This window comes from Chelonia mydas, chromosome 9, assembly GCF_015237465.2.
Source record: "Chelonia mydas isolate rCheMyd1 chromosome 9, rCheMyd1.pri.v2, whole genome shotgun sequence".
In the NCBI taxonomy this organism is placed as follows: Eukaryota; Metazoa; Chordata; order Testudines; family Cheloniidae; genus Chelonia; species Chelonia mydas.
Genome location: NC_057855.1, coordinates 1,011,417 through 1,037,482, shown reverse-complemented (window position 1 = coordinate 1,037,482; position 26,066 = coordinate 1,011,417). Strand labels below are relative to the sequence as shown.

General features: G+C 41.0%; 1 protein-coding gene across 4 annotated transcripts in view; it reads right to left on the bottom strand.

Moving 5' to 3' along the window:
- Nucleotides 1-26,066, bottom strand: part of ACAP2 (ArfGAP with coiled-coil, ankyrin repeat and PH domains 2) — a 117,599-nt gene that overhangs the window by 31,719 nt on the left and 59,814 nt on the right. For 2 of the 4 annotated variants that reach the window (XM_037909245.2, XM_043523152.1), the window contains exons 10-14: nucleotides 17,128-17,240; nucleotides 12,843-12,863; nucleotides 9,075-9,126; nucleotides 6,969-7,069; nucleotides 5,612-5,717 (exon numbers count right to left, since the gene is read on the bottom strand). In XM_037909245.2, coding sequence (XP_037765173.1) covers nucleotides 5,612-5,717; nucleotides 6,969-7,069; nucleotides 9,075-9,126; nucleotides 12,843-12,863; nucleotides 17,128-17,240 — 393 coding nt within the window. The remainder of the gene's footprint in view (nucleotides 1-5,611; nucleotides 5,718-6,968; nucleotides 7,070-9,074; nucleotides 9,127-12,842; nucleotides 12,864-17,127; nucleotides 17,241-26,066) is intronic. The other 2 variants (XM_037909246.2, XM_043523153.1) reach the window with 1 other exon arrangement.

Below are 26,066 nucleotides of genomic sequence, written 5' to 3'. Positions count from 1 at the left end.
GAATAATTTCTTAATTTCAGTTTATTAAACCAGTTCAGTTAAAAAACTAGTTCATTCAAAGTAAGAAAACATCTGGAAGCTGAAACAGCAGGAAAGCTTGTTGTCCTCTCCCACTCTACAGAACAACAATTGGGTGTTCGAGGATGAAAGCTACTAGTTCTAAAATCTTGAAGGACATGGTGACCAGAAAAAATTAGTTCAATTCACTAACAGATAATACTTTTGTTTAATAAATCAGTTAGTTTTAAATGCAAGACATGTTTTTATAACCATTTTTTCCTTATGCATACAGCTCATTTAAGGTCATTTTATTTAACTAATAAACAATTTGAAATGCTTGTGCATTTTAATTGTGTTTGAATTTCCATCCAAATACAGCTTGACACAAATCACAAGTTAAAAAACTAATAATTTTACTAAATAAGAAATGCATCATTCACCACTTTCTAACATAAAAATGTAAAAATTAATATTCTGAATAAATGTAAGTTAAGCTATATAACTGCTTAAATAAATGTGTGTAGATGATAGTGTATCCTCCTAGTCAGAAAAACTGGGTAAAGACTATATGTAGTTACAAATCAACATATTTTAATAGTTATCAAATCAATGAGAATCAATCTTTCTGTAGAAAAATACAAATGCAAAACAAAATTAAAATTGATGACAAAGTCTCCTGCTTGCTGATCTAAATTATTAAAAATCAGTGATTTAAATAAGTGACTTAATCAATCCATCTTGCTTCATTTACATTGTTAAGTTTGTCTTGTGGACAGTTTCCTGCTCTGCAGCAAGATGTCAAGGACTGCCAGCAAACAACTCCTCCTGGGGAACATCAGCCAGCCAGTACCCAGGCAGTCATGTTCAGTTACTCTGGGTTCAGGTGCAGGACTTGACTGTTATTCTGAGAGAGCAGGCGAGGCACACTCAGTGAGGTGACTGGCCTCTGAACTGACAGTCTCATTAGGTATGGTACCAGAAATGTCTGGCCCAAGCGGATGCTATCAGGATGACTGTCCCTGAATCCTGCTTGAACTTTCACAGGACCCTGGAGAAAAGCATATATGAGGTCTGGAGACCAAGGGATGAGGAAAGCACCTGTGAGGGATCCCAGACTCCGCCTCCTCTGGAGCAGAGCCTCTAGCATTTGTCGCTGTGGCATAACACAAACAAGTCTATTGTTGGGTAGCCGCATCTGCAAAAGACTGCCTGGAGGGCCAAGGGCTTGAGGGGCCACTTGTGGCTCTTGGAGAATCTCTGCTGAGCTGGCCCACCAAGATGTTCCTAAGGCCTGGGAGATGGAGAGCTACTGGGTGACCTGGTGCCGAATACTCCATAACCACAGACTCATAGCTTCTTGGCACCAGGGGGAGGATAGGGCCCTTCCTTGCCTGTTGATGCAGTGCATCACTATGGTATCGTATATAAGCACTTGCACAGGGAGACCCTAAAGGAGAGGTAAGAATACTCTGCATGCCAATCGAATTATTTGGAGTTCCAACACACTGATATGAAGGAATGACATGAGAGCCAACCACTTCCCCTGAATCTGGAGTTGGTCCAAGTGTGCTCCCCACCTATAGGTGGAGGTACTCGTGATCAGATTATTCTAAGGGAGGGAGGCAGACAATGGAGCTCCTGTGCACTCCTGGTCTGGGTGTATCCACTAGTCTAATGAAGAAAGGCTCTCTGTGGAGAGGTATCCACATGTCCTTACAGTCTCTCTTGGGTTAATACACAGATCTTAACCACCCTTTGAGGTTTAGCAAGCTGCAGGTCATACACGACATGTGCCCCAGAAGCTTCAGGCAGATTTTCACTTGCGTTACTGGGTTCACATAAAATTGTTGTATGTCTGTCACTGATGTCTGGGTGCTGTGGCAGGTATCCTTTTGCCAACTAGGAATCTATCACTGTTCCTATGAATTCTATATATTACATCAAAGTCAGTGTGGATGTTGTGACACTATGCCCCATATGCTTATGATATGAATGTGGCATAACTAAGACAGGTTTTATGCAAGATGAGTCATGTAAGGGATTGGAAAGGTTATGATTTACTGAATATGATTATCCTATTTGTAGGCATGTGTCATTTCTGTATCTGAAGTTAGGAATATAGACTATGTATCAACTACAAAAGTGTTTGCACCTGGGGAATGCCCACAAGACTGGCTGGTTAGTCAATGAGCAACTAGGGAGGGCAATAGGACTTTGAAGATGCTAATCTCCCACCTTCCTGAGAAGCTTCCTGGGATGCTGCTTTGACATTGCAGGGTCATGTGATCCTGTCACCTGGTACTGGACTCCACCTTGGCCTGCTAGTATTTTTCCACAGAAGGGGTAGAGACCAAACTGGGAAATAAAGGATTCCCGCCATATGTAAATCCTATTTAAGGCAGGGAAGAAAGTTAATCAGGGCTCCTTCTTCACTGAATCCTCCCACAGGATGACTGCTGAGAAGATCTAAGAAACAAGGACTTGGGGGGAGGGCAGGGAAGAGAGAAGAAGAGTTGAGCCTAGGCCAGAAAAAGTCCTCTGGCCTGTGAAAGAAGTGCCTAAAACAATATTTAGGTGCCAGTTTCTTTAGTGTATTGAGCTTAGTTTGCATTTGCTTTATTTGCTCAGTAATCTGCGCTTTGATCTGTTTGTTAACCCTTATAATCACTTAAAAATCTATCCTTTGTAGTTAATAAACTTTTTGGGTTTACACTCCAGAAAGGGCAATTCCCAAGCTGAGTCTTTCCACACAGAGCTGATTTCCAGTGTCTATGTCCTTCTGCAGCCGGGTGTGTCCCTACCTATCTGTGTGTGCTAGAGGAGGCTTGAGGGCCTGGCACAGCAGGACAGGGTGAAGGAGTGCAGGCTGGTGGAACAGGGGGGCTCAGTGATATCCCAGTACAGGAGGTGGCACCCCGGAAAATCGGTGTCAACCCATCACAGTGGCGCAGAGAGCAGGGTAATGTGCACAGCTTATTGCTCTGACACACTGGTGGTGATTTTAAGGGAGTTTTAAGTGTGTTGGCTAGAGAACAGAAAGTGGTTACCAGTTTGTTATTTTCTGTTTGCTTATTTCGGGCAAGGGAAGTAGGGGCAGAAAAAGCAGGAAAATGAGTGATAGTGAAACAGTTGCAAAATTGGAGCTCTGCAGATGGCAGGCAGCAGAAAACGAAAAAGAACACAGAAGACGTATGGAATTACAGAGTCTGCAGATGGAGGCAGAAGCAGCTAGGCAAAAAGCTGCCCTGGAACTGCAAGCCAAAGACATGGAGGAGAGAGAAAAAGTGAGACAGCATGAACTGGCCTTGCTAGAGAAGCGGAACCAGAACCCCATACCAGGGGGCCCCACCTCTCCAAAAATCCACGAATGGGAGTGGTTGTGTTCCGCATATAGCGAGACTGGGGACACTGCTGAATATTTCATCACCTTTGAAAGGCTGAGTGCTCCATGAGATTGCTGATGATCCAAAGATGACCACTTTAGTTCCAAAGTTGTCTGGGAGAGCTCTGGATATATTCAGTAAGATGCCAATTAGTGATGCTTCAAATTATGGTAAATTTAAGGAATTGGTTTTAAAAACTAAGTTTCAGATTACACCTGAAACTTACAGTAAAATTTAGAAGCCTTAAGAGAGGGGCTGGAATGAGTAATGTGGCATACGTAAACCAAATGAGACATTTACTGGATAAGTGTGTAAGGGGAAAAGGTATTTCAAGCTTCGAAGAAATGTGTGATCTGGTTGCCTAGGAACAGTTCCTGAATATGTCTAATGATGAGGTGAAACAGTATCTATGGGATAAAAAAAGGTGAAAAAACTGTTGAAGAGCTTGCTACTTTTGCGGAGGAATTTGAATCCCAAGCATCTATTAGAAATAAATTACAGGCAGAGGGGTTTAAGTTTGGTGGGAAGCAGGGTCCCCATTTTACCCCTGGGAAGAAGGAGGGTGAATGGGAGGGTAGGCTCTCAGCTCCCCAAGTAATTCCTCCAGTCCTCGCCCCAACTCTCCTGAAAAACAGAAGAGCCCAGAAGGTGTTATCATTGTAATTCCACTGAGCACCTGAGGAATAAATGACCAGTGCTGAGTGGGAACAGGCAGCAAGCAGCTCATGGAAATGCTGCTACCCAGAGAACAGAGGCACCTCAGGCAACTGCTACTTATCACACAGGGTTTGTAAAAATAGCAACTGCACAACCTGGCGGGAAGCACAAAGGCTGTCAGAGTAAATGGCAAAGAACTCCCTGGGTGGAAGGATACTGGCACAGAAATTTTTGTGATCAGGAGAGATCTTGTTCAGGAGGAAGACATACTGCCAGGACTGATGGCAGAGCTTTTGTTAGTAGGGGGGTCACAAAATCCTTGAGCCTTTGGCTAAAGTGCACACGGAAATTGAGAATTTGCAAGCTGAATTAACAGTTGCTGCTGTTCCCCATAACCCAATCCAAATATTATTGGGGAACGACTTTTTTAATGTGGCTCAGGCTGTCCAGACCAAAGGGTAGGGCTCTGTACTGAGAGCAGGATGTTCGTACCATGAACCGCAGGAATTGTTTATGCTCCAGGACTATTTAGATGTGGAAATAAGTATCCTATAGGTCACGAGCTGCAAACCAGTCCATAAGATCCAATGGGGGTTAATGGAGGTTAAGGTGACCATCCAGAACTTGAAACATCAATGAAGGAATTCAGACGTCACAAAACTAGGATGGGTCTCCACCCACCATTCCTCTTTGGGATCAAGAAGTAGTGGGAGTAGAAGCATTTTCCTCTCAATGCTTGAGGAACTTCCTCTACAGCTCCCAGTTGTAGTAGGGAGCTGACTTCTAGTTGTAGAAGTGCCTCATTAGAAGAGTTCCTGAAGAGGGACGGGAGGTGGAGGGTGGGTATGGGCAAGGTGAACAGTTTGAAACTGGGTGAGAACCTTTCTTCACAACCTCTGGGACCCACCAGTCCAAGGTCATCCTAACTCAGACTTCTTTGAAACAATAGAGGCCAAACAAAAACCAAGGGGGTGGATCCACAGATGATTTAGCTGAGTTCTCAAGTGTCCCTTCCAAACTGCTTCCTTGGTGTTTGTCCCTGCTGGAGGGCTATGGAGGGTGAGACTGATGAGCACTGGTAGTGGAACCACTGACATTTCCTCAGTAGTTCTGAGAGACACTGTTGGAATTGTTGCTAGGACTGGTATCTGAATGAGGACCAAGATCTCTGTAGTTTTTGGTATTGTTTACCCTGGGTGCTGGAACACATGCTGGTGCTCTGCAAGGTGGTTGAGGCCACCTTGCCCCTTATTCTCTCATCTACAGTGGGAGCAGAACCACACCTGTGCCCTTGGAGCCCTCAACAGACACTGTCATTCAAAATAACCCAATCTGTGCACATGGGGTGCATGCACTCCAACAGTGAAATCTGTGTAGATAATCACTCAAAGAAGTTATTGATTCAAAACATAATGGTCAAAATAACCTTACCAGATGAAAAGTTAATTCAGTAGAGACAGATCGGAGACCTCACAAAAATAATTAAATTTCTTCTACAATTCTCACTTGAAGAAAAAAGGATCAGAAATGGTTTACTGTATTACTGGATCCTGAAAAGTAGATGTACTTGCCTCGGATTCATCCCCCTTCTCTCTATATGCCGTAGCTATACTGGTCTGAACAGCCTTAATCCATGCCTGCCGCAGCTTTTCAGAATCAGCTTGGAGCATGCAGCTTCTATGAGAAATAAGACACAGACTTTGAGATTCAAGCAAACTCACCAATTGGCTCAAAGAAGAGACTCACTCATTAAAAGCCAGACTCTTAAGCAAGTTTTATGTTAGAAACTTCAGCACATCCTTGTATACATACTACACCACACAGTTACTATTATTGTTAACAGCTGACATGTGCTTGAGCCTTCATAAACACAGAATGAAGACGTTCCCTGCCTCAGAATACTCAAATCTAAATGATGGATACCTTGGTAGGACACTCTAAGAAATCCAAAGGATGGTTTAATTTGCTGTTTAATTTCCATGTGGTTATCCTGAAGTTTCTGCTTTGCATCCTCAACTCCCATTCACCTGCATGACTGACTAAATAGGACATGGACATCAGTCCTAGAGAAGGCACAAAGTTCTGATGTCTAACATATGGGACTGAATTCAAAGGCAGGAGACTTCAGGGATTTAAAGAGAAAAACCGCTGCCCACACTAACATTCAGAGAAAACAAGTAATCAAGTGTCAAACTGAAGGGTTGAGAAAGCGTAGACAGGCAAAAGCCAAATAAAGGTAGAATTCAGCTACAGGGTAGAGGGAGAAAGAGCAGGAAACAGACAAATAATAAGATGAAGAGAACACACACACACACACACACACTCAGAGCGCCCCGCAAGAGCAGCTGGCCTTATACCACAGGACACTAACCTGACATGAATGTCCAGCTTTGCACATGCAGAGCTGTCTTTCCTCTCTAAACACACTAGGCAGTATTTTATACTACATGGTGCTGCTTGGGCTAATATTTACTTTTTAAAAATTCAATATTTTCCTTTTATTATGTTGTGCTTTATTCCTGAATTTAGAAATTATCAGACGTAACTGGAAGCCATTTTTTGTACTATTAAGAAGCAGCCTGACAGTACTGCCCGCAACTGATCCATATAGCAGCAATCTGCCTACCAGCTGTACTACTGTATAGCGAGCAACAGAATGCACATTTATCACAAGTGCAAAAAGCAGACTGAATAGTCACTACAGCTGCCCAGAGTATCACATGCTCCAGGTCCCAGAATTTAGAAAACAAAGTGGTTGAGATTCTTTTCCCATTGTGACCACTCCCAAAACACAGAATCATAGGATTGGAAGAGACTTCAAGAGGTCCTCTAGTCCATAACCCTACATGGCCTTCTTAAATTCCAAGTCTGAAATGGGTATGTAAAACTTGTGTTATATATGAACTTTAAAAAAAAATTACCCCTTACTTTGTTGGAGAGACCACCTCGAAGCAGAAACGTCTTTCTATGTCTTCGCAATGCTTAACTGTGCAAAGCCGCAAGTCTTCAACGACTACTGTGGGATTATCCTAGAAAGAGGTAAAATGAACAAAACAAGTCAAGTTTATGGTGAGGGGAGAAACTTACTGAAGCCACTGCTAGTCCCAACTGCTTTCCAATTTTTCCATTTCATCAAAACAGATTGCATGTAATATCCATAGTAGAAGTTAAACATTAATGTGTATGAAAATGTAATACAGACTTGGGAGAACCCCCCCCCTTTCCTATAAAAATTGACTGTGTGATTGACAGCTGATATTTAAACAGCACAGTGGCTCAACTGAGTACCACTGTTCTTTCTGAGAAGAAAATAATTAGCTTGCAAATCAGACAGAGGGGTCACAATTAAATGTGCCCACATTTCACTGCAAGTGCAAAATCAGATGCTAAGTTGAAGGTGCTTTAAAAATTGGGTCCATAAAAAAAAACCAAAAACTGATGCTAGTTTAAGGATTTTGTTGAAGTATAATATTTGTTATGGTGTCTACAGTGTGATCATGGTAGAATAATAAATAATAATAATACTGCTCACAAAACATTATCACGAAGCAGTTAGGATTGCCACACACTCCCAGACCTGACAAACCCCCAAATGGAAAAAAGAAAAAAAAAGTTAAACCACCTAATCAGTACATTCATTCTTCCTGTCCACCCACAAGCATATATCCAACCATTACCAGAGCCACCTTACACAACAGACCACACACCACACCCAGCTGCTGGCCACAAGACACTGGACTAGATGGACCTCAGTTTTGATCCACTATGGCAATTTCTAACTAACTCTGCCACCCCCACCCCACTTCTGCCCTTCTGCACACAATCCTTTATTAGACTCTTCTCCCCCAACACTAGTAACTGTGGGCGTTTGGTGCAGAAGTTAGTTGTATGGGGAAACGGATAATTTGGTACAGGCATATTTGCTGAAGCGAATGAAGAAGGTTGGCCTCCCTGGGCTGCAGGTGGGGCAGAGTTAAGGATGCTCTGAGCGATCTGTGGTATTTGGTAGCTGTGATAATGTAAGGTGTGCGCTTGTGGGTAGAAGAAAAGAGGATATGTATATAAAGTAGCTTAATTTTTCATAGCCTTGCTTTTGTGGGTTTGGGTCAGGCATCTTGTGTGTAGCAACCCCCAAGTGCTTCACAACAAAGCTTTCCATGTATTCATTTCCTATAATTTTTTTAATTAAGGGTGGGAGGTGGATAAGTAGGCAGGGAGCAGACCAGTAGGGGTAGAAATATAGTTGTTGTTGAAGCATCACAGAATACTGTGTCCAGCAGCAGCTGCACATACCTTCTCTTGTAGGATAAAATCTGACCAAAGTGTAACTCTTGACAGAGAAATTTTTATGTGGATCTGCCCACCTGCACCTCCCAATCAATCAAACAGGACTGCACGTTCCTGGACCCAATCAGGTTTGTGTGTGCACACAAAAATTGTCAATTATAGGAAGAATATTACTTAAAAAACAAGCTACCTATTGCACCAGATTTGCCCAGGTGCCACAGCTCTCCCAAGCTATATGAAAACAGACAATGTTTTTAAAAGTGGCATCAGCCAACAATGAAAAGCTAAATTTGTCACTGGCAGTTTTAACTAAAGCCCAAATTAAAAGTCTTCCTATTACAAATTTCTGAATGAAAGCGAGACAAAAGCTGCACGGAAAATTCAAAGGGCATAAAAACTAATCCTATATGAAATTTAACAGCAACCAGCAGCCTACTTTGAGAGAAAAACAGGAGTTTATGCTCATTTTAGAATGCAGCCCAACCTGTGGAATCGTTATCAGGAACCCCAATGATAACAATGCGCACTTACAAATCACCTATCATTCAGGGATCTCAGAGATTTACAAAGTTGATATTGCCCCATTTTATAGGCGGGGAAATTGAGACAGAGAAATTAAGTGGGTTGCTCAAGGTCATGTTGCAAATGAGTGGCAGCATCTCTCAACTTTCATCCCTCTGCTCTAATCAACAGACCACCCTAATTCCCATTAACAACATTCTTGGGTATTAGAAGTACAGTACCTACCTTAAATTTTTTCTGGTAAACAAGCTGATTATTCTGTATCGAAAACCAGCGTCTATATAAATAAGAAGACATCCAAACATTTAACTGATTTCACAGTGCTTACTGGTTGTAACAGACGAACATATCTATGGAATCACACTGAATAAAATAGTTCACAAAAGTTATGTCTCAGTAAGTATTGACAAGTTTGCACAAGGATGGGCTTTCATCAAAACAATGACACAGGAAAAGAAATTAGGCAAGATTCACGTTAGTTAAATCATACACAAGTGCATGCACATTATCACTATGTTAGTGAAGCTATTCATTCCAAAAGTTACATATTCCAATGTATGGTCACATCTATATTTTTATGACAAGCGAAATGTTTTAAATTGTTATTTATCAATCTACTTTAGCTTGTTTACCAATAACACTTAAACTATGGAGTGGCTGGAAGCTGAGAGGTTAGACATTCAGACTGAAATCAAGGCAGTGAGGTAATTAAGCACTGAACAATATACCAAGGGTTGTGATGGACTTTCCATTATTGGCAAATTTAAAATCAAGATTTGATGTGATTTTAATAACTGCTTTAGTTCAAACAGGGAATTATTTCGGGGAAGTTCCATGAACTGTTATGCAGGAGGTTGGACTAGGTGATCACCGCAGTCACTTCCAGCCTTAGAATATATGAATTCCTCACTCAAATATTTTTTGAGAGAGAGAGGTTTTAGAAAGTAATTTATGAAGTTGCTAAAACTATTGCAATGTTGCCACCTCTTGCGATTTATTGCAAGTTTTCTAGTATTTGGTGTTTCTTAAAGCCCTAGATGCTAGAATCAAGGGGGAGGGATAGCTCAGTGGTTTGAGCATTGGCCTGCTAAACCCAGGGTTGTGAGTTCAATCCTTGAGGGGGCCATTTAGGGATCTGGGGCAAAAATTGGGGATTGGTCCTGCTTTGAGCAGGGGGTGGGACTAGATGACCTCCTGAGGTCCCTTCCAACCCTGATATTCTATGATTCTAAGAGACTGCATGAGAATCAACTTTTTTTTTTTTTTTTTTTTTTTTTTAAAAAGCTAGTTCCTAGCCCCTGCTTTTGGAGAGATAAGCTTGAAAACATGAAGCAAATTCACCCTGCAGGCTCAAATACCGGAAGGGAAATAAAAAGACTCTCAAAATTGCCAATCTTATTTTTGGGGCCCTGACTCATGGTTTTTGAATGCTTGGGGTTGGAAATACTGCTACTACTCTGGAAAAGACTCTGCATATAGGACCCTGGTCCAGAACATCTGATTCATCATCAGATCAGGCTACCATACACGAAACATGACAAATATAACTGATTAACTGCCACTTTATTTCCTTGGGATGCAATCACAAAATTGGAATCACTGTGAGTAACTGGCTAAAGAGTATAGAAAAAACTAAAAAACAAAGCAAAAGCAATTCAGCGCTATAGTCAAAGTTGGGCATACTTGTTTGATAAAGGTTTATTTTAATACAAGCCTGTGTTTTATATGTCTTATATTAAAGTGGCTATCACAAACACACTCATACAGTATGTCACTTATTTTTGGCTGCCTGTTAAGACGAAGAACAATGTTATGTAAAGTACCCATCAAAACATTTAGTCACATATCCATGAAATTGTTTCATACTGAACTCTACTTCACTACAAATAGTAACAAAACACCCCTATTCATTCAACCACCACAAGCACAAAAAATACTTAAGGAAGAACAAAGCAGGAAATAAGGTATAAAAAGAATTAGACTCATGCCAGGAATTTGTTATTGTAAAACAGTTAGTACTTAGCCTGTAGAAAGCTGAGATTCTGCCTTTTAACAATGATATTTCCAAATGTTGTAGGAATATATTTAGTTTCAAAAAGCAAGATCTCCATTTAGAAAATTATAAAGGTTAATTCTAAATGACTGAAATACTTAGATGAAATATGGAAAGGATTTTTTCAAGTTATTAACTACAGTATATTTCAGTCACTGAAATTTAAAAGGTATCACCTTTACCATCTAAAAGGAATGTATTAATCGAGGATGTAACCCAATCACTATGTAGATTATTTCTAAGTAAAGAAATGGATAATTCAGCTACAAAGCAGGCTGAAAAAGGAAGATAAACTCCCACTTATTCTTTGCTTTTGTACAGACAACCAGTTAGATACATGAAAAGCAACCCTTACAAAGCAAAGAAAAGTGCAGCCCTGCCACAAGAGATAACATGCAATGGAGCAAATCTCTAATAATCACTGTTAAGTGTGGTGAGTTTTATGAATGCAACACACTCCACTTGTACAGTTAACATTTAGTGAATCTCCACAGTGAATAAACTCCAATCTGGCAACCATGGTATATCTGACAGTATAAATGTACAGTATGACAACACTTCTGAGATCTTCTCTTGGAGGTTTTCACACTGCTCTATCTACCTTTTACAAAAAGTCAAATTAAAGAAGCCCAATGATTTAAATTTTTAGAGATGGGGAAAAAATTTCACTGAAAATGTAACCCTTTATTTGGTACAGTATATGCCATAATGAATACTCATTAGTTTCTGGCTTTACTTTAGCCACAGATCTATGCCAAATGGGTGAGTGACTGCGCATTAGCATTATAGCATTTTTTGAAAAGTGACAACTACAAAATACAGTGCATTAAGGTCACTAGTAGCACCACAGTGATTTCATTATTAAAGATCATCGAGATTTTTTTAGGCCCAAATTTTAGTCTATCTTAAAAGGGTTAGATCCAATGAGGGAAGTTCTCTGGTTTCTAATCCACACAGAAGGGCATGGTCCAAAGACAAATCAGACTCGCACCTCGTGCCTCTGTTCCTACATTATTTGGATGCAACGTCCCTAGTGCGTTCCTGGGATTGATTGTAAATGATTTGGAGACTAGCTGTGTTGTAAGTGCTGAGCTTTATCAACCATGTGTTTTAAATACATCACTCTATTGCCACAAAACAGGGGGGGAAGCGACAGTTTGTGGGGGCCTAAAAAAAAAAAAATTAGTTTTGTTCCTGTTGGCTCTCTAGTAGCACATAACTAAAACGATGCTGCTCCACAAGGCAGATATTTTGACATTAAATTCTTCTATATCATTCAAAGTTGCCGTTAAACAAAACGGCTAATTTCACTTCAACTTTATCCAAAAGAAAGGAAAAATAAAATCAACACTTGTCAGTTAGAAAAGAACAAAAATCAGTGAAGAGTAGTTCTTAGACGTCTGAAAATACAAGAGAGAAAAAAGAGCAATGAGAAAAGAAAATTTTAAAAATGACATTCGTGTCTTTACATAAAACTTAAATCAGCTTTAACAACTTTCAAGAGGGAGTAATTTTGTTTATTGTTTGACAGGCATGCAGTTGACCGAATCATCTAGGCTCAGAGAATTAAACAGAATGATTAAAAGAGAAACACTTGAAGACCCAATCCTGCTCCCACTGAAGTCAGTAGCAAAATGCCCATTGACTTTTAAATGGGAGCAAGACAGCACTTTTAACATATATTCTGGAAAAGTCTGACAGTGGAGACGAAGTTGGGGGAGCAGGGGTGTTTTAAGCTCCTCTGACTATAAATGCATCAAACCTTCTTATCAACTTAAAAGGTGTTGAGCAGCACATGTGTTGTCAATCCATGCAAATCCTTCTGTTTTCATAAACAGACACTTTATATCCATTGCAAGTAATCAAAATGAAATGCAGGGTTAATGATGAGCTTTTACGTGCCAAAGAACATTGGGAAAGTATAAAAAGCTGGTTGGTACCTGATGCGATCTGGCTTTTTCCTGTCATGTGAAAAAATTGGGTAGGATTAAAACATAAGGGAAAGGAGGGAAAGGAATGAAAATGCAAAATGAGCAAAATAAATGAAGAATTAGCATGATATGAAAACCCAGCACAAATCAAAGATAAGGCTTACAGTGCCCACAACCTGACAAACTGCACAGAATACACAGAGAGTACTACTGTATTTCCTAAGGCGTTTGTTTCCACCCACCACATTCACACCACTGATAAAGAGAGTGAAGGAATTTTTGTAAAATACTGAATTTCCAGGAACCCAAGTAATTTTCCATAGAGTGCATCACACTAAGAACAGAGTGTGGTTTCACTTCCTGAACCACTGAGGTGATATATGTGTGTATCTTTTAGTACATATACCGATAACTCCAGCAGTAATCTGCATACCCCTCTTTACAAGCTTTCCATTATAAAATTACTACATTTTAGCTCCCATCGCCACTGAAGTCCATCATCATGTATATGAATACTCACAGTAAGTAGTATACAAGATTTCAAAATGTTTAGCTCCTAATACTTTAAAAAGAAGGAGCACTGGGTACCACCCCCATCCCCCTCAAACACACACACACTTGCAGAGCGTACAATTACACAAAATGAAAATAAAGGGAGGAACACTCAATATCACAAATAATGTTCAGAGAATATCACCCAATTGTTTTGTCTTGATTGATAAAATAAAGTTACATGACAACAATGTCACATTGTGTAGAGTTTCCGTATTTGCCTAGTAATCCGTCCACAAGTTTATTTATGAATCTTATATACCAAGACATGCACCATCAACAGTATTTGTCAGCTGGCACTGCACTGATCTGCTCCACACCCAATGAAAACTTACAATAGTATTTTTATTGGGAAAAGGGGCGGGGTTGCCTGTAAACAGATAATTTCCCCCAAAGAATCCCAAAAGCTGTCAACTTACTTTTTCTTACATTTCCATATGATGTCTTCATCAAAGGTAATATAAACTTATTTAATTAGGGCAGCATCCGTTTGATAGTTAGGGAAACACAATGGCAGTTTTAAAAAGACAGTCTAATGTAAAACATTTTGGAAAGTTAAGAGCAAAATGTTTTTGTAAAACGTGCCATGATTTTTACTACAATGTATTTTTAGAAAATGAGTTACAAAGAACTATTTTAAAATACTGAAGAGATGTCAAAGTGCTAATTGACAGAAACTGGGTGGAACTGGCAGTTACCCTTTTTAAAATAATTTCAACTGGAAATGCAGCCTGCACTTAGCAAGAAAGAAGACCAGCACTGTAGAAGGAGATTCAGGAAAGTACATTTCAACAGCACTTTCTAGGCAAATTCTATATTTTTTCTTAAGGCTTTTTGTTGTTTTTCCCCCCATTTCATGTGTGCAGAAATATCTTAAAAAAAAACCACTGTGGAAGTTTCCTGCGCTTCCCTGGGTCTTGCAGCTCTCAACTTTTTCAGATGTATAAAGGCATCAGAATTTCTAAATGCTTTCTGCTTCATTTTACATTTTTATATACAGGACATTTTAAAGAAATAAACAGCACTATAGTCGTGTTATATGCGGTCAAGTGACTGGAGACATTCTAATGCAGTTTTCCTTTAATACACTGTAAACTTTCAATCTTAAACTATGAGCCTCAGCCATCAGAATCCACAGAAGTTTCTAACGTCTTCACTACTTACTGGCATTACTGTCATAACACCAGACAGACCTTTTTAATTAAATTAACACTAAAGTCTCTGCTTCTGTAGTAAAAAAATTATTTATTTTTCTCTTTTTTAAAAAAAAAAAAAAGAAAGAATTGTACTGCAGCATCAGTACTAATCTTAAGAAAAAGCGCCACACTGAAAACCAGTCTGAACTCCTGGCAGTAATGTTAATTGTATAGCCAATAAGAGAGTGCTCTGGACTATAGCATCTGATTCCTGGCTATTTCTGGAATCTCAGGAATATGAACACAAACCAAAAGCAAATCTTTTGCCCAGAGGATTGCACAATACATGGAGAGAAGCTGGCCAGTTTGGGAATTAAAGTAACCACACACCAGAAAATAGGAGAGCAAGAGAAAAATGTTATCTTTTTTTCTTGACAGAATGTATCTCATTGTAATAAAGTGTGATGTCACTGTAATAAATGTGTAAAACTGGTTCTTATGTCACCTTTACCTTTCATATTTCTAATTACATTTCAGTGAGATGTCCAGTTTCTATATGTAAACAATGCATTTGATCACCTCTCATTTTAGGCTTCAGAAACAGATAGGAAGTTACTGCATTTATGCCTAAGAATGCAACGAACTAAAGTTAGAAATGTACTTGCAAATAAAAATAAAGAAAAATATATTAACAACAAATGGAAGAAAGGGGAAGTTGATAATAATGAATACAAAACCGAAGTTAGGAATTACAGAAAACTGATAAGGAAAGCTGAGGGACACAAGGAAAAATCCAGTCAGTGGTGCTAAGGACAGTAAAGGAGATGTTAAAGTATATATGAGGAACAAAGAATCCTAATAAGCGTACTGGTCCATTACTAGGTGCCAATGGTACAATTATCAATAATAATGCACAAAATGCAGAAGCGTTCTATAAATATTTCTGTTCTGTATTTGGGGAAAAACATTTGATGTAATCGTATCATATGATAAAACACTTTCCATTCCATTAGCAGCTCAGGAACATGTTAAATAGCAGCTAAAAGTTAGACATTTTTAAAATCAGGAAGACTGGATAACCTGCATCCAATCATTTTAAAGGAGCTCGCTGACGTGCTTGCTGGACCATTAATGTTGATTTTCAATAAGTCTTGGAGCACTGGGAAAGTTCCAGAAGAAAGCTAATGTGGTGCCAATATTTAAAGAGTTAACAGAATGACCCAAGTAATTATAAGCCTGCCTGTCTGACAATTGATAGCAGGCAAAATGACAGCATGGCTGATATAGGACTTGATTAATCAAGAATTAAAGTAGGGCAACAGAATTAATGCCAGCCAGCATGGCTTTTTGGAAAATAGATCCTGTCACACTAACCTGATGTTTTTAAAGATGGCATTACAAGTTTGGTTGTTAAAGGTAATAGCGTTGACGTAATATACTTAGACTTGTGGGAGGCATTTGACTTAGTACTCCACAACATTTTGATTAAAAAACTAGAAGATATAAAATTAACATGGCCCACAGCCAATTTTAACTCCATTTAATAACTGACAAGTCTTAAAATGTAGTTATAAACACAGAATCATCATCGAACAGGTGTGTTTCCAGTGGGATCCGCAGAGATTTGTTATTGGTCGAATGCTATTTAACATTTTTATTAATGACTTGGAAGAACAAAACCAGCACTGATGAAGTTTGTAGATGATAAAAATTAGGGGAGTGGTAAATAATGCAGAGGACAGCTCACTGATACACAGCTATCTGGATAATTTGGTAAGCTGGGAGCAAGCAAACAATATGCATTTTAATATGACTAATTGTAAATATATGCATCTAGGAACAAAGAATGTAGGCCATACTTACAGGATGGGGCATTCTAGCTTGTGAAACAGTGACTCTGATAATCAACTGAACATTTGTTCTAGTGCAACGCTGTGACCAAATGACATTGTGTACACAATCACGAGTTTCAGGCTCCACCCAAAGAGCAAGGCAAAGTTTGTGTGAAGTCACAACCCATGGGCCCAATCCAGCAAGCCAGCAGGAGCACCAACGGAGAAAAATTAGCAGGTGCTTAGCACCCACCGGCAGCCAAGCTCCCCTCCTTCTCCTCCCAGTCCCGCCCGCCGGCAGCCTTACCAATCAACTCCTCCCCTCCCTCCCAGCACCTCCTGCACGCCACGGAACAGCTGTTCCGCCACGTGCAGGAGGTGTTAGTAGGGAGGGGGAGGAGCAGGGATGGGGCAGCGGGGGAGGGGTGGAGTGGAAGTGGAGCCAGGGGTGGAGCAGGGGTTGAGCACCTCCGGGGAAAATTAGAAGCCAGCACCTGTGGCATCTATGGATTTCAATAGAAGCTCTGAGAAGAGAACTTGCAAAGATCAGGCCTTGTGCTTGCAAACAAGCAAGAAAACAAAACAAAAGAAGAAATTTCCTTGAATTCTGTACAGTCACTGCAGTAAATATAACTGGCCAAATGGTGCACCAATTTATGCCTCAGGCAACTTTGTGGAATTAATGGGTTTTCCAGGGTTATAAATCAGCCCAGAATTTAGCCTAATAATCAGCATGGTTACAAACCATAACAAGGAGAGTTTTTGAAGTCTTACCTGTTCCAAGTCTTGAAGGCATTGCTGGCTCGCTTAAAGAGATACCCTTCCATAACAATGCCATTGGCTGCATCTACATTGTATTCTAGCTTAGTATCATCACTGGAGAAATCCTGGTATTTAAAAAAAAAAAAAAAATTTCAAATGCAGCTCAAAAACATTAATTTTTAAACTGTGCTGATATTTGGCAATAGCGTCATGCCTTCAATACCTAGTGATTATTCTGCAGCTATTAGGCCCACACACAACATTAAGAAGGTTTCAGAGTAACAGCCGTATTGGTCTGTATTCGCAAAAAGAAAAGGAGTACTTGTGGCACCTTAGAGACTAATAATGCTCAAATAAATTGGTTAAGGTGCCACAAGTACTCCTTTTCTTTTTGCGAACATTAAGAAGGTGAATTTTCAGGGAAGATTAAGGCACTAGAGTCAATTTTATTTCACAAAATCTATACCTGTCATAATTGCATTACATAACAAGACATGGGGAGTTTTCCAGCCATATTTACAGATACTTGTGAAAAAGAGCTGCATTCTACAGCTCAGTAAACTGCACATCAGCAGTGGGCAAGCGGCAGAAAAGCCAAGAAACTGAAATCAAACTGAAAGGAAATATGAAAACTTCTGTAATTTCGTTAAAAGCAGAGCATCCAACTGTCTAGATACAAAAGAGTGACTGAGTAACAATACCTGAACTAAGAGTATATTTTCAGAAAGTTGCAATTAAGCAGAAATTGTGGTAATCACCATGTCTTTACTGGAACGTTATATTTCACAGCAACACGCTCAACTAGGGTGACAAGATGAAACAGACAAAATATTGGGACACATGGGGGAAACAAAAAAACAAAAGTAACATTAAAAAAGCGGCTGGAGTTGCCGAAGCAAAAAAAAAACAAAACAAAAACCCCAAACCAACCACCGGAACGGCCAAAGCCGCAATATCGGGACAAATGGTGTCCCGACCATGCATCAGCCGGGAGGCGGGACAAAGAACTAAAAATCGGGACAGTCCCGATTTTATCGGGATGTCTGGTCACCCTACACTCAACACTGCATATCTGTGTTTTGTACAGAGTCCCCCATCCCATGATCCTATTTCTTTTATTATCCCTCTGCTTTGATTACATCTGAATTTTACATCTGATATTTTATCAATAGGGTGAGATTTTCAAAGATGTCTAAGGGATATGAACACTGTTCCCAATAAAATGAATAGTAAATAGGCATCCAAATACAGCAGATGGCTGTGAAATTCATATCCCAAACTGCCCCTTGGAATCATGACTGAACTCTCAACTATGTATCAACAGACATTCAATAAATGTAAAGAGGTGGAGAAAACAGTGAGCAAAGGAAGACCATATCTGGCTAAAAGTCTGATAGGACTTCTCCTCAACCTTGCCGACAAACACAAACCTAATGGAAGTTGAACATCCAGAGCATAAAATAAATACATCAGAGGGTCCACCGAAAAAAACATGGGCACTGCTGTCAATAAAGATACAGCCAATGGATTTTGGAATAATAAGCATGAACCCAAAACAATTTCTGCAATGACACAAAATGCACCTTCATTTGAAAGGGAACACAATGACCCAACCACTCCTTCAAAGATTTTCCCCCTCTTCTGACCAGCCTCCCTTGAGTCTTGCTTGCTTTGATATGAGGTAGCTGTTCTTCTTCCAGGAGTTAGTCACCTGTAGACCTGCAGCATCCTTATGCAGATGTTAGTTGACTTTTTGGAAAAGGAAAGATAGCTGAGTGTCATCAACCTTTTATTGGCCTCACCACTCTCTAAATGGTCTTGCATGGTTACTAAAGAGGGAGACTAGGATAGGTCCTTAGGTGAGGGTTAGGGGGTGTGGGAAAGGAAGAGAAGCAGTTGTCCATTCTCTCTCCATCCGGTTGGAGAGAAACGATTGAAGCCATTGTATATCTACACCACCTTCTGCTGACACATCTAAACAGGGCAGCTGTGTCAAAAGTCAGAGGAGAGGTTAAGTGTGGAAACACTGAGATGTAGTCTCCATCCATTGCCATAAGAAGGCTCTCAACGCCATTAGTGCTGGCTGTATGCCAGGTGTGGCCAAACCGCAGCTCATGAGCCACATACAGCTCTTTTACAGTTAAAGCATGGCTCGCGGAGCACTCTGCACTCCCCCACCATTCTCCAGCTACCTGTCGGGGGGAGGGAGCTCGGGGCCTCTGCCCTGCAGCAAGGTGGTGAGGCTAGGGACTTCTGCCCTGCAGGGACGGGAGGGAAATGGCGTGGGTCAGGTCTTCAGCCAGGTGTGCCCCCCAGCAGGCATCACACAACGGGGTGGAAGCCCAAAGCTACGGCAGGCGCCGCTCCACAGGGATGAAGTCCCAAGCCCCAATAGGCTCCGCCCCACGGGGCAGGTTGTGTATATCTTGGGGCTCTCAAATTTCTGAAGATTATTGTATGTGGCTCAGAGGAACAGTAAGTCTGGCCACCCTTGCTTTATGCTGTGTCCTTGTCTGGGGCCTGATTGCAAAGCATCCAGCATGGCTGCAGAGATCATACAAGGCTGGAGCTTGGCTGTCACTATTTTCTCAATGATTTTACTGCAGAATGATGCTAGAGACAGGACGATAGAAAGATTGTCTCCATCTTATATTGGCTTTTTTCAGGACTGGGTCAGCTAGTACATTCTTCAGGGAGGCTGACAGATTTACTTCTACGAAGGAGGTGCTGATCTATAAGTAGAATACATCGTCATTGTTGCTGGTTTTCATATTCCTGGAGGTGCACAGACCTGTTCCTTGGGTGGAGAGTTCAAATCTTCCTAAGAAATTCTAGATCTTCATTGCATGTAACAGGCTGAAGTCTGCCATGGATTTACATGCACACAGAGTGACATTATATACATATATACACTGTGAAACCTTAGGCCATGGCCCAAAGGACAAGAAATACATTTAGAACTTGGTTACATGGGCAAACTCAGGAAACAAACTGAATTCACTTTCAGAGTAGTTTAAACTGCATGAAATCACTGTGCATGGTCATGCTTATTCAGATTTAAAGTGACCTGAATTCAGCATTATCTTAATTCACGTTGTAAACGAATTGAAATAAACTGAGGGCTTTTCTACTATAACATTTAGTTCATGGCAAGCTGGGATTTGAATCTACACTACAGAGCAGGGCTGTGTAGACAAACCCTAAGTTTAACCAGTCCTTCATCACATTGGGGGCAGTTCATTGCTGAGGGTGAGAATGACAAACTTGCACAGAGACTTTTCACAAAGAGCAAGGTGGCCAGACTATACTAATTTTTAGCAGTAGCTAAATTAATGAGGGACCTCCATTTAATTCTCTGATTTGAGCTTTGCTCCATAGGGGCTCATCTGCCCACACTTTCTGTATTGCTTATAACTATATCAGATATGAGTGTAGTTACAGCAGTACAACCTCCTAATATGGAGACAGTTATATCGGTATAAAGATGCTTGTTGAAGCATAGCTTATTCATGGAAATGTGGAGGAAGAAGCTTCACTTCCATAAGGCATCTTTATACTGGTATACCTGTGTCCTCACTACGGGTTGTACTGATTTAGCTATTTGGGGGGGGGGGGGGTGCGCGCGCGCACAGGGGGTGGGGTTGGGGGGGTTCTTGCCCTTAACTGAAATAGCTGAATGGACACAAACTGTGTCATGACCAGACCTAGGGTAGAAGGAAAAGGAGGCAGCAGCAAAGACAGCATAATCTGCTCCCACTGACGAGCCTCATACCCTACTAATAGGATTCTAAAAAGATCCCAAAGGGAACATTGCTCTGCCCCTGTGATTGGAAGAAAGTGATAACCCAGAAGGGAAGGTTACAACTGTTAATTTAGGCCTTTTATGAATGGATGCAGGCAATAAAGACAGCAGGTGCCTGGGCCCAGGACAGTATATTATTCAATAAAATGGCCGAAGAGCTTACACACAGAATATTCTCAGCTATTCCCAATTTATTTTAATAGGTAACTATATCATGATCAGAATATTGGCTAATAATTCAGAATCTGATAGTAGGTACTCACTATAAAAGTGAAAACTACTTGCTGAATTTTAGCAGTAACCAGCTATTGTATGGGCGTATATGTTAAAAACAACACAAACAAAGCAATTATAACCCAATGCTCATAAAACCCAGAATTCAGACATGCATACTTTTCTTTAGTCCTCAACACTTCATAAACCTTAATACTCTGATACCCGGTCTCCAATTCAGAAGATGCTAAATATTAAAAAGATTTCATATAAAAATGCACACTCAGTATAAATATTATAGTACCATTTTAGTATAATGTAAGAATTCATACATTACATACAAACATTTTAAAATATAAGTGTTTTACAAAGTATTTTCAGGGTTTCTTTTTCCATACTGTAACCTTTTCAAAAGGGCTAAAATTTGCTGAGTTAACGTTCTTCTTACAAAATGTAATTAAGTTAATAAATGTTTTAATTTCTCTCAAACTTACCAACTCCCAAACATAATGAAACCTACTAAAGATTTGCATCTTACTGTCCTTAATGATTTCTGTGATTTGTCGTCTGAGGAAAAAAGGTAGATTTCCTGGATTCTTTCTGCCCAACCAAGAGTGCCATGCAGTCATCACATTCTCCTCTAGGTTCGCAAAGTTGTTTCTGACATTGCAATTGTTTTGTAAAAAGAAACGTGATCCATTAGTTGCTTTCTTTGTAGCCTTGCGTGAATGATCCAAGTGCTCTCTCATTATGCAGCTCCTGCTTCAATTCACATTGACTGAAACCATGACTTTCTCTTAAGGCCTGGACAATACTGCTGATGTTAGCTCAACTGACTTGCAACCTTACATGGTACATTAAGACTTGAGAGTAGGTGCAGACAGTAGTTTCATACTTTCCTAACTACATGCAGTACACAACTGACTAAGTATTTTTAATGTTTGTACTTCACAGCAAGTCATTTACATATGAGTCAAAGATCAAACTGCAAGAGAAAGCCAAAACCAATTAAAGGCCTCCAACTGCTCCATCCATGGTATTTTACTGGTGGAGTTTTGGGGGGGGGGAATTTTCTATAACAGCAACAGAATAGTTGTTGAAAAAGAAACTGGCAAACAGAGTAACATCTTTAGCGTCTTTGTATTTCATAATATAAACAAGAGGGGCAAAGCAGTCATATTATTGTAATGTATTTTTATCCTGGCAAATGGAAAAAAGTTTAATGAATCACAAAAATAATCAGAGGGGGGGAAAAAAAAAAAAATACTTCCAGCTCTTTCCAGAGAGCTCTATAGGAAATAAACCCACTCATTTCACATGATTTAGAATTTTATATTCCTTAAGCATAAACATATTTGCTAAAGACTGAACTTATTTGCAAATTTATTTTCATTTAAAAACAGAAATTATGTTTCCGCTAGCCAGCATAGACAAAACTGAAGTGCTACAACATTAGATTTCGAATTCAAACTATATTTTCTATTTTGGTATTCATTCATTTCTCAAGATTTGCCATTTACTGGGGGAGGGTCACGTAGAGGAAATGAGCCAGACAAACAATTGAAATGTATAGTATGGTCTTCTACTTTTTCATATCTTTGAAAGCAGGGATCCCCCTTTAGTAAAGCTACCCCAAGGCAACTTTAACATGTGCAACCAACACTAATTTAGTAAGTCACACGCCTAATTGCTGACTTTGTGGGTGCTCTCGGCTCAAGCACCCACAGAAAAAAAATTTGGGTGCTCAGCACCACCAGCATCGGCTGTTGGGCGGCTGGGGGCAGCCGATCAGCTGTTGGGCGGCTGGAGGCAGTGCTTGAGGGCATGCAGAGAAAAACGAGCAGTGGGGGTCTCGGGGGAGGGTTTGGAGCAGAGGCAAGAAGAGGCAGAGTGATGGCGGAGCAGGGGTGGGAAGAGGCTGTGCAAGGGCAGGGCCTCAGGGGAAGGGGTGGAGCAGAGCACCCCAGGAAAAAATTTTAAAAAGTCAGCGCCTATGCAACATCACAGTACGTCTTACTAAATCTGACAGTGTTACATAAGAGCCATAATGTCTCAGAAATGCTTGAAAAACATCACCAATATTCTGGACATACTGGATTTTAAAACTTGCTATGCGACATGTATTTTTTCCACTTTTATCATAAGATAATTTTCTTGCAGCTATTGCATATAATCCTATTCTTTAGCAACTGCAGTTCTAGAGCCTTGCAAGAGCCAAAATTAGTGACTGGTTATAAGTTCTTCATTAAAGTCTATAGAAAAGATGGTTAAACTCATTTTGCCAGACTCCCTGAAGGCACTCAGTGTTCAAATGTTGGGTTTGTATTTTGCTTAAGTGAAACTGTCAAAAATGGAGCAGAGAAAAAAATTCAATGAAAAATAGGGTGGAAAATGGGGCAGGTTGAATGAACATCAAATACAAAGAGCGTGACAAAAACATAGATGAGGGGAGAGGAAATCTTAATGAAAAATAAATACAGCATACCCAGTATTTAGGATATCCATTGTGCAAATCCAGCTTTTGAGAGGGGAATCATCTATTCCCCTCACACAGTGCCAGCATCACAGAAAGGTATCTTTGGTTTTGAAACTGAATCACCATTAGAAAAAAAAAAAACAAGCCAACAAACTTGAGATATTTTAGCAAAACCTGAAATAGTTTGAGTAGTTAGCAGAAGCTGGGAAAACACAAGGTTGTTTCATCCCTATTTTAGGGCCAGGAAGTAACTCTTATTTTTCCAACAGCAGTTCTGTTTTAGATGGATGAGAGGGATCATTCTCCCTTCAGGAGCAAAGGGCCAAAATGTGCATGTGCTTCAGCAACAGCAGTGAAGGAATCCACTCCTGATTTATAGACATGGCAGCATCTGGCTCCTCATCTTGGCTGAAGAAGACTGCCCTGGTCTACACTACGAGTTTAGGTCGAATTTAGCGGCGTTCAATCAATTTAACCCTGCACCCGTCCACATGACGAAGCCATTTACTTCGACTTAAAGGGCTCTTAAAACAGATTTCTGTACTCCTCCCCCGACGAGGGGATTAGCGCTGAAATCGACCTTGCCGGGTCGAATTTGGGGTAGTGTGGTCGCAATTCGATGTTATTGGCCTCCGGGAGCTATCCCAGAGTGCTCGATTGTGACCGCTCTGGACAGCGCTCTCAACTCATATGCACTGGCCAGGTAGACAGGAAAAGGCCTGCAAACTTTTGAATCTTATTTCCTTTTTGGCCAGCATGGTGAGCTGCGGGTGAGTGCAGATCTCATCAGCACAGGTGACCATGCAGTCCCAGAATCGCAAAAGAGCTCCAGCATGGACCGAACGGGAGGTACTGGATCTGATCGCTGTATGGGGAGATGAATTCGTGCTATCAGAACTCCGTTCCAAAAGACGAAATGCCCAAACATTTGAAAAAAATCTCCAAGAACATGAAGGACAGAGGCTATAACAGGGACCCGCAGCAGTGCCATGTGAAACTTGAGCTCAGGCAAGCCTACCAAAAAGAGAGGCAAACAGCCACTCAGGGTCAGAGCCCCAGACATGCCGCTTCTATGATGAGCTGCATGCCATTCTAGGGAGTGCAGCCACCACTACCCCACCCCTGTGCTTTCACTCCGTCAATGGATTATCACGCAACAGGGATGCGCATTTTGGGGACGAGGAAGATGAGGAGGAGGAGGAGGCGGCTGAAGATCGCTTGCTTGCTGTGCACTGAGAAACCATTAGTTGGCCCCTCCTTTTAAACTGCCAACCCATTTTAAATGGCCAACCCAACGGCTGTTTGGTATGGGAAATGCGGGCGCTGCTGTTTGAAACCATTCCCACGTTATGAAGGTTAAAGAAGCCAAAAGACCGTGGCTTACCATGGCTGCCTGCAAGCCCAATTCTGTTGCCCACCAGCCCTGCGTGTGTGATCTCTCAAACCAAACCGGCAGACCCTCAATATAAGAGGCAAAATGCGACCTTGTACCAAATGCACATGTGCTGTGTAATATTAACAGCAAGGTTCACCCTGAAAGAGTCTACCCATTATTCTCTAAAATGTGTCTAACTACTACTCTCCCCTTTTTTCCTCCCGCAGCTGCAAATGTTTCAACACTCACAATATCATCTCCTTCCCAGAGACTAGCGAAGATTAGAAGGCGAAAAAAAACGCACTCGTGATGAAATGTTCTCTGAGCTCATGCAGTCCTCCTGCACTAAAAGAGCCCAGCAGAATGCGTGGAGGCAGACAATATTAGAGTCCAGGAGAGCACAATATGAACACAAGGACAGGTGGCAGGCTGAAGATGATAGGTGGCGTCAGCTTGCTGACAGAAGGCAGGAGCCAATGCTGAGGCTACTGGAGGATCAAACTGATATGCTCCGGCGTATGGTTGAGGTGCAGGAAAGGCAGCATCAGCACAGACCGCCGCTACAGCTCCTATGTAACCAACCGCCTCCTCCCCAAGTTCCATAGCCTCCTCACCCAGACACCCAAGAATGCGGTGGGGGGGGCCTCCGGTCACCCAACCACTCCACCCCAGAGGACTGCCCAAGCAACAGAAAGCTGGCATTCAATAAGTTTTGAAGTGCAGCATGGCCTTGTCCTTCCCTCCTGCCCCACCCCTCCTGGGCTACCTTAGCAGTTATCCCCCTATTTGTGTGAATAAATAAATAAAGAATGCATGAATTTGAAGCAACAATGACTTTACTGCCTCTGCAAGCGGTGATTGAAGGGGGAAGGGGAGGGTGGTTAGCTAACAGGGAAGTAGGTTTTCATCAAGGAGATACAAAGAACTTTCACACCGTAGCCTGGCCAGTCATGAAACTGGTTTTCAAAGCTTCTCTGATGCGCACCGCACCCTCCTGTACTCTTCTAACCGCCCTGGTGTCTGGCTGCGCATAATCAGCAGCCAGGCGATTTGCCTCAACCTCCCACCCTGACATAAACGTCTCC